Consider the following 14,892-nt stretch of genomic DNA (forward strand, 5'->3'; position numbering starts at 1 on the left):
GGTTAGATGGAGTACACGGGACATGCTCCCATATACTTTAAAGATGTTAAGGGAGAAACAAGATAGCGTAGGAGTTAGAAAGAGTACTGAGAAACAAGAGAGCCTCTTTTTTTTTTTTTTTTTTTTTTTTAAAGGGGAGAGATGTAAGCATATTACCATGGTAAAGAAGAGTTTGCCTGGGATAGTCCCAGCATCCCTGTAAAATTGTCAACAATGTCCCTTTCCTCTAGCTTTTCCTGGTTAGGACAACATATTACGTGGTCATCCTAGGTAGAAGAACCTTGGGAGAGGGAGAAGCAGAAGACAGAAGGGTTGTTTGTTGCAACAAGGTTCTGGAGACCGAGGAAATGGCTCTGGGCAGGTGGAAGGCTGTTTTGGAAGGAGGGCCATAGGGCTTCCTCAGCAGCAGGAGAGAGGGGAGGTAAGAGTAAGTGCGGATGCTAATGGGTCAGGGGCTAGATATAAGTTTGTGAGATTTCTTGCTTGACCCTTTTCTCTGTGAAGTGAATGGCCACGGGGTCGTGGTTTAGCATTCACATTCATGTTCAATTCGCTTTTCAGTCTGTTAGCTATGAGGCCAATCTTTTCCCACAGGTGTTTCCATTGGTCTCCATAACAAAAGGCAGACAGTGTGGATAGATCCGAGCTGAGCATGAACAACTAGCTGAAAACATGTGCCCTAAGAGAAGGCTATTTAATTGTGTTACTATCGTCTATGAAAAGGTTAGCACAGCAGCATAATAGCGTGAGACAAATCTACACCACGAATGTGTGAAAGTGTCTATCCTATCTCATTGTCATTACAATAGCAGCTTATATTGAGAGCTTATTATGTGCTAGGAAGAGTTCTATTTTAAATCTATATTTTAATGTAATGTTATAAATGTGTGCACTTTTCTATTTTTATGATTCCCCTTTAATTGATGAGAAAATCCAGTAACTCACCCAAGTTCATACACCTAGTAAATGGCAGAACCAATATTTAAATTCAGGGCTCACACTCAAAACCAATACGTTATCTTCCCCCCTGCTCTCTCTCATTATTATCTGTTGATTTAGATTCATTTCAGGTCTTCTCATTCTCAGGTCTTATCTGTGGCATTAACCAAAGGTTGTCATCGTGATGTAAATGACCACTGAGTTCCCCCAAAACAGATAAAACTGTAATCTGATGTGAAGGCTGCTGGCACTCGGGACTAGACCCCCTGTTAAATAGGGAGTCTGTTCCTTGATGGTTGCTAACCCTTTGAGACAGTCAGGCCCTGGCTTCTCTGCGAAGTCTCGGATCGGCATGCTGGAAGAGGCGTGCGCTAACTGGATTATTCAGTTTAGGAAACACGGTCATGAAATCCAGCCATGTGGGCAGTTGCCCAATAAGGCCTGACTCAAGAACTGAATCAGCGATGACAGAGGCCACTCTCTGGCTCCAGTCGTTCTCCAGCTATGGTGAGCTCCCTGGCAATGTGACGCACTGGAAGCATTCAAGAGCAAACACAAAGCTTTGGCGAAATCTCTTTGATTTGTTATTTTGCTCTCTTAAATATTAATATAATATGCAATATGTTTATTGATAGACAGTGCCACTGTCTCCTTTGGTGAATAGGAAAACAATGTGAACAGTGTAGGATAATTATGGATCAATCACTCAAAAAAACTAGTGTCAAGAAATGACTAATGGTAGAAGTTATCAGTGTAAAAAAGAAATGGAAATTTACTGTTCATGCCACAATCTTGGTGGTAGGGAGAGTTCTCTTGTCTACTAGACTGATGGGAATATAATGCTAATTTAGGATTTTAGGGTTTTTTTTTAAATTTTATTTATTTATTTGAGAGAGAGCATGAGAGGGAGAGGGAGAGGAAGAAGCCAACTCATCACTGAACAGGGACCCCAACACTGGACTCGATCCCAGGACCCTGGGATCATGACCTGAGCCGAAGGCCGATGCTTAACCAACTGAGCCCCCCAGGAGCCCTAGGATTTTTTTTAATTGGATAGAGTTTTACTACTTTTGGCATTAAAAATATTTTTTTCATTGAATACCCCTATGATGGTGCGCTGATTTGTATAACAATGAAAACCAAGAATAATGTTGTATTTTGTGATACCAATTCAATAATACATCTTATACTTATTTGGTGTGTTTATCATAACCTAACTCAAAATTACAAAATAATTCAACAATTACATAATGTCACTAGGAACTATTTCATCTCTTTGTTTCTTGGAACATCTTGGAGGAAACTCATTCTTATGCATATTTGAAAATTATAGAGAAAATGTGGCTGCTTCTCAAGAAGATTCTATTTCTTCATTTGTTAAAAAAGATGGAGATGATATCATCTCTTGGTCCTTTCCAGCTTTAGCACTGGATGCTTCAATAGCGTGAGCCAAAGTAGGGTCAGGTCAGGAAGGAAGGCATTGTGCAACATGGTAGGAGGCAAAACACAAGTACTACTTTTCTGGTGGCTTATGAGTTCTTAGTCTTCCCAATTCATATTGTTGTATGTTTGAAAAAAAAAAAAGAAAGAACAGAAAAAAGAAAAGAAAAGAAAAGAAAAGAAAAGAAAAGAAATAGCTAAAAAAGTGTTACTGTTAAAAAATACAACTTTTGTTTTTTTTCAAAAGTGAACTCCAGCCTTCACACAGAAATTGTCCTCTTTTCTATTGGCGTATCCTCTTAGTCATGGAAGAGCAACTGAGCTAAGCCTCGAGTATCATTTCTGCATGAATGAGACACACTTCTAGGTCTAAAGATAATACGATAAGGTCATCCCTGATTTTACAGAAATCACAGAAGTAGGAAAGGAATTCTGAAAGTTCATCTCTTCAATGTACGCATGGACAAGTTTCTTGGGGTGCTATAATTCACTGTTAGGCTCTGGAGATACAAAGATGAGCACAGCCCAGCTCTGGCCCTTCAGGAGTTAGTAGCTGGCGTAGGCAGAGACCCATAGAACAAACAGATGGAAAGGTGGATGTAGCCTGTGAAATAAGTAACAAAGCTGCCGGTCTGTAGCAAAGCTTGGTGCAGAGTCTGTGTTAGTTCCGTACATTTTTGTAAATAAGAACATAACTTGAGAATTTTATCAAATTGGTATTTGTCCTACAATGACCCCTCTGGGTTGAGACAGTGAGTCTACAGTCCAAAAGCAAGCTCCCAAATGAGTGGTCTTCTGGGGAACTAGCAGGTGAACCGGAAGTCCTGCTACTGTCCTCGTGCTGCACCCTGCGTCTCTGCCCCAGGTCCCACGGGATGGAGGGGGCACCCATCTCACCCCATGGCTGGGGGGAGTGGGGGATCCCCCCCTGCTGTGGGCCAGGCCTTCCAGGCTTAGTCCCCCACCTGCCCCAGACATTGCTGCACTTGCTGCATTGTGTCTGCTTTCTCTAGGTCGTTCTTTTAAAAATGTTTATTTCTTAGGCACAGAAAAAAGATTGAAATCCTCGAAATGCAAAATGAACAACCTCAAAGCACAGGGGTGTTTTGTTTTGTTTTGTTTTGTTTACCTTAATAAATTAGCATACAAAGGCAGGGACAGCTCCCCAATGTCTAATTATGAGGGGTTTTCTATCTGGTTGGAGTGTGTGTGGGTATGGATGAGGGTGTGGGTGTGAAGCTGTGTTTGCTATTCAACTTGTAGTATTTCTTGTTGTTCTTTTGTTTTTTGTTTTTGTTTTTTGTTTTGTTTTTTACTTAGAGTATATCTTTCCTTGGAGTGGGGAGGAACTGATGAGATTAGCCAAGAGGGGCTCACACCTCTCCCTGCCACCACTGTGCACTGCCCCTATGTCAAAGGAATATGTATGTATCGGAAACACGGAGATACAGCTATAGATACACGAAAGGGCCGGAGGTGCTAACGTGATCTGTATTCTCATTCATAGGTCGGGTTCTAAGCAGGAAAATAACTTGGCTCTGCAGTTCAAGAGCCACAGGAATGCTCACAGACTTTGACTCAGTGGTAACAGTTTCTGGACTCTCGCCTGAACAAGCAATTCAAAATGCAGAAAGATTTATATGCACAGAAACCAAACAATTGGGAGCAAATCTTTATGTCTTCCAAAAAGAAAATGATTTCCTAAATAGTAGCACATTAATGCAACAGAATAGCACACAGCATTGAAAAGTGAGGAATAGGGGCGCCTGGGTGGCACAGCGGGGGGCTCCTGGGTGGCACAGTGGTTAAGCGTCTGCCTTCGGCTCAGGGCGTGATCCCGGCGTTATGGGATCGAGCCCCACGTCAGGCTCCTCCGCTATGAGCCTGCTTCTTCCTCTCCCACTCCCCCTGCTTGTGTTCCCTCTCTCGCTGGCTGTCTCTCTGTCGAATAAATAAATAAAATCTTTGAAAAAAAAAAAGTGAGGAATAGGAAGGTTAGGTAGCCATTTGTAAACATGTACATTTTTTCAATGTTTAAAAAATGAATTTTCATTTAATATTTACGAGAAAAAATTATATATACCATAAGTATATGAGGTCACGCACACACAAAACCTGGAAGGAAATACATTCAAAGTGAAAATAGTTTTTCTCATTTCCTAAATTTCTGTAATATTGATATTACTCTTTATTTTAGAAATAGCAGACAACCTGATGGCTTATGTAGACAGTCCTGAGGAATTAAAACAAACACGACTAGAACTAGAACATAAGTTTAGCAAGGTCTCAGAATACAAGGTCAACATATAAAAAACCAATTGTATTTCTATATGCTGGCAGTAAAAAATTGGGAAATCTTTTTTTTAAAAGATTTTTTTAATTTATTTGACAGAGATAGAGACAGCCAGCGAGAGAGGGAACACAAGCAGGGGGAGTGGGAGAGGAAGAAGCAGGCTCATAGCAGAGGAGCCTGATGTGGGGCTCGATCCCAGAACGCCGGGATCACGCCCTGAGCCGAAGGCAGACGCTTAACCACTGTGCCACCCAGGAGCCCCCCGCTGTGCCACCCAGGCGCCCTGGGAAAATTTTTAATTCATTTCCAATAGTGTCAACAATAAATAAAATTCTCAAGAATAAGTTTCATAGAAGACATGTAGAATGTCTATGTTGAGAGCTATCAAACATGACTGAGAGGGATTAAAGAAGACCTAAACAAATGGAGAAACACACCACATTCACGGAGCAGAAACTCAATAGTGTTAAAAGAGCAGGCCATATATGCAGTGTGTGTGTGCGTTGGGGGGGGGGGCTCCTGGGAGTAAAATTAAGTCAGCCAGAGTGTCCCATCTATTTCCTTGATTTACACAATTTAATTCTGTTCTTCAGATCCCAAACTCCTTCAGATCACAATTCTCAAACCAGAGGAACACATACATTCATTCTGTTCTAGCAAAAGTAAAGAGTAAAGGGGGAAAGCCCATTACTAAATCAGTAAGCAAATTATCTCTACTTTCGGAGAAAAGACCTTGGCCAGTTGTGGCAGGGAAGTAACATTTCTTGAGCCCCCTTCTATGTTAGGGGTCTTTATATCTGTATTAGGGGGCTTCCTGTAGATTTTCTCAAGAGAAAGAAGTGTCTGATCTTACAAAATGAACCTTGAAATGCTTCTTTCCCTGGAACTAAAGAGGACCAGGCCAGCCTTGGGCAAAGTTGGACAGAGGTGGCAAAGGTTGTCTTCAGCGCTCCTGTTTCCACCTTGGCATTGCCGCTGTGTCTGTGCCTCCCCTGATCCCCCCTCCGCCCCCCCTCTGCCCCCAGGCATTGTTACAGACCTTTCTCTGCCTCTTGTGGCATTTTCCTAGTCCCAGATTTTTAATAACTGAGACTGGACGGAATAATGAGATAATCAACCAAAGTAATACTTGATTAAAGGTTACTGGTCTCACAGAAAGTAATACTTCTGTCTAGTTAAAATTCATGAGTTTCCTTGAGAAGGCCTTTAAGGAATGATCCTAAGATGGGAATCATTTCAGACCCCTTACATGGCAGATGGGGAAGAAATAGTTCTAACAGCTTCATTGAGATACAATTTCCATATCATAAAATTCAGCCATTTTGCAATAGCCAAAAGGTGGAAACGACTCACATGCCCATCAATGGATGGATGGATGAACAAAATGTATGTATGTACGATGGAATATTTATTCAGTTTTAAAAAGGAAGGAAATTCTCACACATGCTCTAACACGGATGAACCTTGAAGACATTGTGTCAAGCGAAATAAGCCAGTCACAAAAGGACATTACTATATGATTCTGCTTATATAAGGTACCAAGAGTAGCCAAATTAATAGAGACAAAAAGTAGAATGGCAGTTGCCAGGGGCTGGAGGGAGGAGGGAATGGGGAATTCAGTTTTAAAAAAGAAGGAAATTCTGAATTAGGAAGCAGAGAGTAAAAAGAGCACAGTGGAAAAATTCGAAATTGTGTTCAATAATGCTCCCTGATGGCTTAATTCTGTTAGGGAAGAGTTATAATGAGTTTTATTGAGAATCATGTCTCAGCCTCTCTTAGAAGAATGATTGGAAACACAGCTAAGTGCGATGATTTTACTTTTGTAGTATGTGGCCTTTTGGAGTGGTGGCAGGGGTAACTGGCAACAAACAGCAACATCATGTGTCAGAAATGCCAGGGTCTGGGGCTGGCAGTGGTGGTCTTGATGCCCCTTGCTGCCTAGCTGTTGGAGAGCTGCAGAGGAAGTGGGAGCTGGAACTTCCGTAAGTCCTGCAGTCTTCTGCTTCCAGCAGCATTTAGGCCCAGCACAGACTTGGCCAGGGCAGTCATTGGATAAAAGTTGGGGTTGGGGGAGTGGTAGATAACTAACTTTGTGAGTGAAAGCCTTCCACATGTGTTCCAGTATTCCTTCTGAACTCATTGGTCAGTTGAAGCGTTTTCAACTGCCCTTATTTCCAGGAGGGCTGGTGCGGAGGGCTCTGTGGTTTCTAACAATGGAGAATGAGCAACCAAGTACCAGAGGCCATGGAAAATCATGTAGCAGTAGATTCAGAAATTTCTAGACCAGGTTCTGAAGCCTAATTGTGAGGTTCCCCCCCCCCTTTTTTTCCTTCCTGTCCTCTGGTTTCTCTGTGAATTTGAGCTATCCTCCTCCTTTCTGGTTACCACCCTAACTCACCACAGGCTGATGTAGGTCGCTAGGAGGGCCTGGAATGTCTCCATCCAAGGCTACTCAAGAGGCAAATACTCTAAACGTCCTGTGAGTTTCCAACCTAATGAGACAAACCTGACTGGAGAGACTGCTATGGTGAATGACATAGGTTTCTAGACAATGAGTTTCCTGAGGACAGTGTCTGGATTATTAATTTTTAAACTCCTGGTGCCTAGCAGAGTGTCTGGATCATGTGTTTGCTGAATGAATGAGTAGTAACATTTCCTATCAAATGATGCATTATTATTTGCAAAGCGATTTACTTCCCATGCATTAACTCATCCTTGCAACTGCTCCTACCTTACCCCTGGAAGGTAGGCAAGACTGTTTTACAGATGAGGTCACATAGCTGTAGGTTGACTTTCAGACTCTAAATCTCTTGGCATTCTCATACAGGTGTCTTATTGAGACTACCCTTGCTGAAATATTCTGCCAAAGCCCTGAGAGATCTGAATTTGGATTCAGATAGATATTGGTGGTTTCTGAATTTTGTTCCTAAATTTGGAATGCACATATTCTTCATCAAAGTCTAGTCTCACTAAGGGTATGATTTTGTGCTATTTGCTTATCACTGTGGGTGTGTAGGTTTTTTACTACATTTTGAGTTAAACAGAATTTAGGGCCTAGCCTGGTAAACTGGTGAATCCCCATGTAGTTTGTAGCAGCTATTTCCTGATATAGATTTGGCATGATATACTATTGTACCTAATACAGTTTTTGGTAATTTCAATTAACTAGATTGTAGCTTTATGGCCCTAGGTCTTCAAGAAACACATGTTCAAACATTCTCCCTGCTTAATGAGATCCTTGTTCCTGTTGAACTTCTACGACCTTATTGGAAATCAATGATTGCTTCTGATCTTCCAAATGTAGTGTTGAAAAGACCTAGATGAAATCACTATACAAAATGCTTTGAGATTGCAGGATGTGGAGAGCATGCTGTCATTAAAATGAATGATTCTGCTTGGAGGTAAACCGTATTTTCAGTCTGTATGTATATTGTGCATGAGGGAATTTCTCTGTGCAGAATTATTTTCTCCAAATAATTCGCACGCTCACAGCACTCCTGGTAGCAGGTATCACCTAACTCCTGGGCAGCAGCTTGGCTAAAGCGCTTTCCTTTCCTAGCAACTGTTGCTAAGAGGGGCGTGGCTAGGGAGTCCAGCGAGGACGCGTTAGGCCGCCCCCCCCACCACGGCGTAGACTACACTTCCCATGATGCTCGAAGGTGGTCTCCGTAGTGACGCACTGGGTGTCCGCGGAGCGGGGAGGGGAGGGGAGGGGAGGCGGGGGCGGTGGCGGCGGCTGCGAGGAGGGGCCGTGCTCTGCCCGTGTCCCCGACTTGCGCTCAGGCAGCTGCCGCCGCCGCCGCCGCCATGTTGGCTTGAGAGGCGATGACAGGAGGCGGCTGCGGCGTTTGGGACTGAAAAGTGGAGGAGGAGGAGAGACAAAGCTCCGAGAGGAAACCATTCCCGGGCGGAGGAGAGGGAGGACCCGGCCTCTTCCGGGGACCAGCCGAAGTCGGCGTCGGAGGGGAGGGGAAGGTGGCGACGGGGGGAGGCGGAGGCAGGAGAGGAGCACCGAGGAGCCGCAGACGATGCGCCCCGAGACCCGCCACTGCCCGGAGGCGCCCGCGGCCTGAGCCCCGAGGGGCCGTGGGGGTCTCCCGCCCGGCCCGAGCGCCCCGCTCCCCCTGCTTGCTGCCCCGGGCTTTCGCTTCGGCTCCCAACTAGTTAAATGCCCTTGAGCGCGGGTTTCCGCGGCCCGGCTCCCAGCCTCGGCAGCGCGAGTTGAGCTGTTTCCCCGCGCCGTCCGCCCGCGCCGGCTCCAGCGCGGCCGCCACTCACTGCTCACGCGTCAATGTGTAGCCACATAGTTATCTATGTACATCCACGCCGGGGCATTTTCCTCCTGCTTAATGAGGACTTGACTCGGGAGCAAGTGTGAATCACTGCCGGGCTGGGAAAGGAGGAAGGCGGATTTAACCCCCTCCCACCCCGCTCCATGTCCGTGTGTCACTCGGCTCGGTCTACCTGGTGCGGCCGGTCCTGGGGCTGCTGCTGCCGCTGACGACGACCGGGGCAGCTGCTGCCGCTGCTGCCATCCCGGGAGTTCTCTCCGGCTCCGGCCATACAGCTCCTGGGGATTGTTCTCTTCGCTCGGAACCTTGGCCAGGCCGGCACTTTGGCTCCGAAGTAACTTATTTTTTGGGAAGCACATCACGAACCAATCAAGCTCGTTAAGGTTGATTGCTGTACCTTGAAGACTTCTGCTCTTTTTTGTTTGTTGTTGTTGTTTTCTTTCCCGGTAAACATCTGGGTGTATTTCAAACGGCAAGATGTCCAGTAATGTCCCGGCAGATATGGTAAGTGAAGGATAAGTTACGACATTCTTTGATTTAATTGTGGTTTCCAATCTTATTTAATCAGAAAGGATGCAGGCGTGGGGTGAAGGTTTGCAGGGGACTGTTGAAAAGCCACGGTGCTGGGAGATTTGGAGAAGTTGGAGGTTCTGGTTCCCCCTCTTAGGAAGTACCGCTTTTAATATGGCTTTTCTCATTTGGTTGTGTTTTCTAATTCATTAAAAACCATGGAGAAGTAGGGGAAATGTGGCAGTGTAGCTCGAAGTGGAGAAAATATCTCCCTCTTTGCCAGAAACCTTTGAACATTTGTGTCTTAAAGCTTCTGAAAACGTCAGTGACAGCAGGCAGAGCTGAGGACGGGTGTCCCTACTACACGCAGAGGTAGATAGGGAAACCGGAATCCTGTTCTTTGACACTGACGAGATCATTAATGCAGTAGATAAAACTTGATATTTTCAAGAGAAGGGACATGTTATGTCTTAAAAAGTCTATTAGAATTTGCTGTGAGCTTTTTGAAATGTCTAGGTGAACAACTATGGCAACAGAAATATTAAGATGTCTTGGAATTTTCACAAATCTTGACTGACCGTGTATTGGTACTTCTTACGAATTTCCAGGACTTTTAGTACCAGATATTTATTAGTATTACATCATTGGACTTTTTTAAAAGCTAATAAAACACAGTATTGAGCCTTGATCTTTGAATGTTGAGAACTTGAAGCAAAAAGTACTCTTGTTTATTGATGCTTTTCTTTCTTTTTCTAAAGGTTAATGTTTGTTAATGTTGTGAGTCTGTTGACTAACAGGAACCCTGTAGGCTTACAGTGCTGGGAGGTGGGGGTTTGTGTGATTTGAAATTGCACTTTGCAGTCCTAGGGACAAACATAATGCAATTAACAGGAAGATTAAAGATTTTGTTTATGAAAGATAGGAAGTTAACATAACATTAGCATTTGAGTGTTCGTGTATTCCAGTGAAAAAGCAAAATTGAACTTTGCTGATTAAATTTTAAAACGTCAGATGTTTCTGTAGGCACGAACCTCATTTACAGACTTAAAAACAAACCTAAATGGCTGTCAGTAGCATATTTTGACCTTGGTTTAAAGCCATTTTGCTTATGTTTGATTTGCCATTTGATGTACTATTTTAACGTATAGGAACCACAATGTTCTGTCTGTTGTGTGGCACACAGACACTCTCCTTTCTGAGTCTTAAAACTCTTGGATTGTCCCTTTAGTTTTCCCTTCCTTCCTGGTATGCACACGGGAGAATAGACCCCTGCCCGATTAAGGATAAGCTGGACATGGTTTCCTTTACCCCGCTCTTGAAGTTGCCTGGAAAGGTGTTTGGACTGAGTTGAAAAATGCTATTTCCCCTGTCTGATGAGTATTTTTTGGGCTCATCGCTTCCAGCAAAGATTTGTTCTCTGAAGTCACCATTTTATATCGTCATGCATGGTGCAAGATATGTTCACTCTATTCTGTCATAGAAATTGTAATGAAATAGATTTGTGTCATTAAAACAGTGCCACTACTTTCTTCAGGCCCAGTGCTGAAGAAAAGCTGGAATGTGCGTAGCATCAGTTACAAATTGAAATGATTTGGGGGATACCATTTCCAAGTCAGAAGAAGGTTCGGAAGCTAATGTTCGGATCAGGGGAACGGGAAGTAGTGGCAAGGTTTTATTAGTAGGTGCAATTATAAAATATAACTATTTCTGTTTTAGACTGTATTTTAAGGCCTTCATTCGGTGGTGCTTTGAGATCCCTTGATTAAAGGTGATATGCAAGGGCAAAGCAGTATTATGTAATAAACATATAATGCCCTGATGATGCTGTTTCAGAGTATGTGTAATCTACAGCTCAGATTAGATTGTTCTGAGTATTTTTTATGTATCATTTTCTAACTGCTCAACTTGTTGGAAGTCTTGAGGTTTTTTTTTTTTTTTTTGTATGTCTCAACCTCTTAAACCTTCGTTGGCTATTACTTATATTGCATTTTTGCTTAAAAAGTGCCTTTATTTGATAAGTGCCTATTAATTCTCAACTTTTTGAAATATAACATGATAAATATGGTTAGAAGTTGATTAAGTGCTTTGTATTTGTTAAACTGTTCATATCAATAATTGACAGTTTGCGTTTACATTCATGACTTAAAAGTGAGAACAGTTTCACCACTTTGAATCTTAACAGCCTTAGCCTCCCTACCCCCACCTCCTTGCACAAGCTGACATTTCTTTTGCAACATAACTCCTAATTGATCAGGATATGTTCTCTTGGAAGTATGAATACATATATTTTTGCAAGGTGCAGTAAAATGTTCAAGTTTCTGAGTGGTGACAGCTAGTCTGTGCAACATAGAAACAAATGTTATGCTCTTTTACACGTTAATGGTGCTTGTCCTTGTATAGGAAAATCCTAGTTGGGAGATGAGGTGGGGCAGTGAAATTACCACCTCTGTCATTTTTTCATTAGAGATAATTCATTGTTGAGCTACAGTAATTGCTAAATCAATTGATGTTTTTTGTAAAGTCTTCATAGGGCAATGATTATGACTGACCTTAAACCAAATTTTTTAGCATCTTCTTTTGTTCTGTAAGTATAACTCACATATCAAATTTATTTCTGAACATTCAGTAAATTTTTGTGTTTACGATAAGGAGTCTCTCTGATCCGAATCTAGCAAGTTGATCTTTTTGGAGGGGGAGTGGCACCCCTACTGAGTGAATTTGCTATACTCTTTAAAAAAAATTTACAGTTGGTACTTTCGCAATTAACATTCTGTAAATATTTCCTATATATAAGTGTATTTACATAAAATATTGGTTTTTCTTTTGCTAAAAGTGATTGAGTTTAAACTAAGAGATTTAATAACATTACAGTGTAATAACCTACCTGTGAAAAAAACCCTAAAAATATCTGAACAGAATATCATTGTAATACATTGTATTTAAATGATTCATTTCCTTTATTTTTTTTCCCCAGCCCAAATCATAATTCATGATGGGGCAGTATTCATTGTTAATAATTGTAGGATGAATTAGGTTAATGACTGTAGGTTTTCTGAAAGAAAATGTTTACTCTTTCTGTTAATTGTAAGGCCTAAGGCTGGATAGATAAGGTGGTAATTTTGTTTTCTGGACTGGGAAAATTATCAAGAAATAAATTATTTATAATAGTATTATAGAAAACATTTGAGCTACCGCTTAGAGCTTTGGACTAAAATTATATTTTATGATATCTATAAAATGGAAAGCCCTACCTAAGAAAGAAATTGACAGTGTGAGAATAATAGCAGAGCAATTTTGGTATTTGAAACATTTTAGTTCATAAAACAAAGAAGAGCCCTGTATCTTTTTAAGCTGTTAATGTAGACATTTTAATAGATAAAACAATTTTTAGTCTGGGGTTTAATAAGATAATGATAATTTGAGCTTTTTCAGTGCTTAATGATTATTTTTATTGTAATGTTATATCTCTTTTATTTGTGGAGAAATATGGGAGCCCTCTGGTGGACAGGAAATTACTAAAATGAATTTCCTTTCAAAGTGAACTTTTATCACTTTCCCAAGTTAAAGTGAAATGACAGATGTAGAGTATTCCAGGGGAAGATGTCATGCTAGAAAAACATCCAGAGAAAAGAAAATTTTTAACTTTGAAGAAAGAGTATATTAAGATCTAGTGCCCCAAATGTTCTCTTTACTTACAGCTTCTTTTAATTTTTCTTTCTCTTGCTGGAGCTCTTATTTCAAGTATAAGTGGGGAAGTTTTATGAAGCTAAAGGGTAGATAACTACGTTTACATATGTAAGTATGTGACGATGAACAGTTTAATAAATAATATATCTCAAATGGTATTTTCTTCTAAATTGTTTTACTTGAATATATCTTACATTTGGTGTTTTGAATTAGACATTTTTCATTAAGAAAACAGAAGACAATTTACCTTAGCTTTGAATGCCTTTTCCTTTCTGGCTCTAAATCCTACTCCAGCTCATGTCCCTCTCCTGTGAAAACCACTTTTAGTTAATTTCTAGCCCTCAAGTGTGAACCGTTTTCTGTCAGTTTGTTTGAGATTCTTCTCAGACAGTGTCAAATTTATATGGATATATGTCTTACATTACATCTCCCATGATTTTTAAAATAGACATTTAAAAGCCAATGAGTGATTTTCTTGACTCATGGAGCATTATTCTCTTTATTACTTATAAAAAAGTAAATATTGTTCCATGCTACCACTACTTTTTATGGTGTTAAATATGAAGTGTAGGATGTCTGCTTCTGTTACTACTTTGAATATGAAAAATATATTTTTAATATTAAGGCTTGAAATTCTTTTAAATTAGTGTTTGGTTAATGATGGTTCTCATTTTCTTACTATGGAACAGTAAATATATTGTAGGAGACTTAAGTATATACTTCTTAAATATATTCTTTAAGAATTCCTCTCATTCTGGGGGGAAAAGCTGAAAGTGACTGTAGAATTCATGGTAACTGGAATCCCTGAATGTCATTCTGAAACAGTAAATTTTCTGAATGCATGAAGGTTGTTTTGGAAATATCCCAATCTAACATGTTGGACTACTGTCCTGTTTATTTGAGCGTGTTAGACTGCACATAATTTAACTTCTTTTTGATGACCTAGAGCCATCATTTAAATAATATTGATTCAGTCCAATGTATGTTCTTTGTTGAGTACTTCTCTGTGTAACATGCCATTCATTATTCTGTAAGCTACAACTTCAAACCCTGAGCACCCAATATAGATTGTGAAGTTTTATGTCCCTTCACTAGGTCAGTAATTTACAAAGTGACATGAGGCAAGTCAATTGAGATGTGAGAATAAAAATATTAGAATTTCTATTTATTTATTTTATGCTCCAAAAAGTGAGAGGAATTAAGCTTTTGTATTAATATATGGATTGGCTCTGAGGCTTTTCTAGGTCCACATTCAGATGGTTACAGTGAGTGTGGTTTGCTGAGGGAACTTGTGCGAGTTCTGTAATGTGGAGGCCAACAGCAGCACCGTGACTTTCTCAAAGTTTTGTGGCTTTTCTGTTACAGTCTATTATATAGTTACTTTAAAAAATGCTTTTTAAAAGAATCTATGATACTTTGAATTGAGATGGGGAGCAGAGGTTCACTGTCAGTATTTAAAAGAGTTGTAAAAAAAAGGAGTTGTAGAACTCAAAGCTGAATTACACATTTTTATTTCACAAAAGGGGAATATTATAGAAGCTGATATTTTCCATATGACAAGAAGCTATCAATATTATGCTACCTAGCAGGTATTTTTGGGAAAACAAACACTAAGTTGTCTGTACAAGGCAAAATTGACATGTTAATAAGTGTGAAAGTATCTGCTTTTCGAAGAAACTAATATTATAGAGAGAACATTTTGAAAACATGTTTAGCCATTTCCAGTCTGTT

At 40.8% G+C, this 14,892-nt stretch overlaps 1 protein-coding gene across 1 annotated transcript in view; it reads left to right on the top strand.

Annotated features, from left to right (window-relative positions):
• The first annotated feature begins 8,396 nt into the window (after positions 1–8,396).
• UBL3 (ubiquitin like 3) overlaps positions 8,397–14,892 on the top strand; it is a 68,507-nt gene continuing 62,011 nt past the window's right edge. Inside the window, exon 1 of the mRNA XM_026493074.4 lies at positions 8,397–9,468. Within this exon, the coding sequence (XP_026348859.1) occupies positions 9,442–9,468 (27 nt within the window). The 5' untranslated portion in view covers positions 8,397–9,441. The remainder of the gene's footprint in view (positions 9,469–14,892) is intronic.

The sequence above is a fragment of the Ursus arctos genome, unplaced genomic scaffold (assembly GCF_023065955.2).
Source record: "Ursus arctos isolate Adak ecotype North America unplaced genomic scaffold, UrsArc2.0 scaffold_10, whole genome shotgun sequence".
Lineage (NCBI taxonomy): Eukaryota > Metazoa > Chordata > Mammalia > Carnivora > Ursidae > Ursus > Ursus arctos.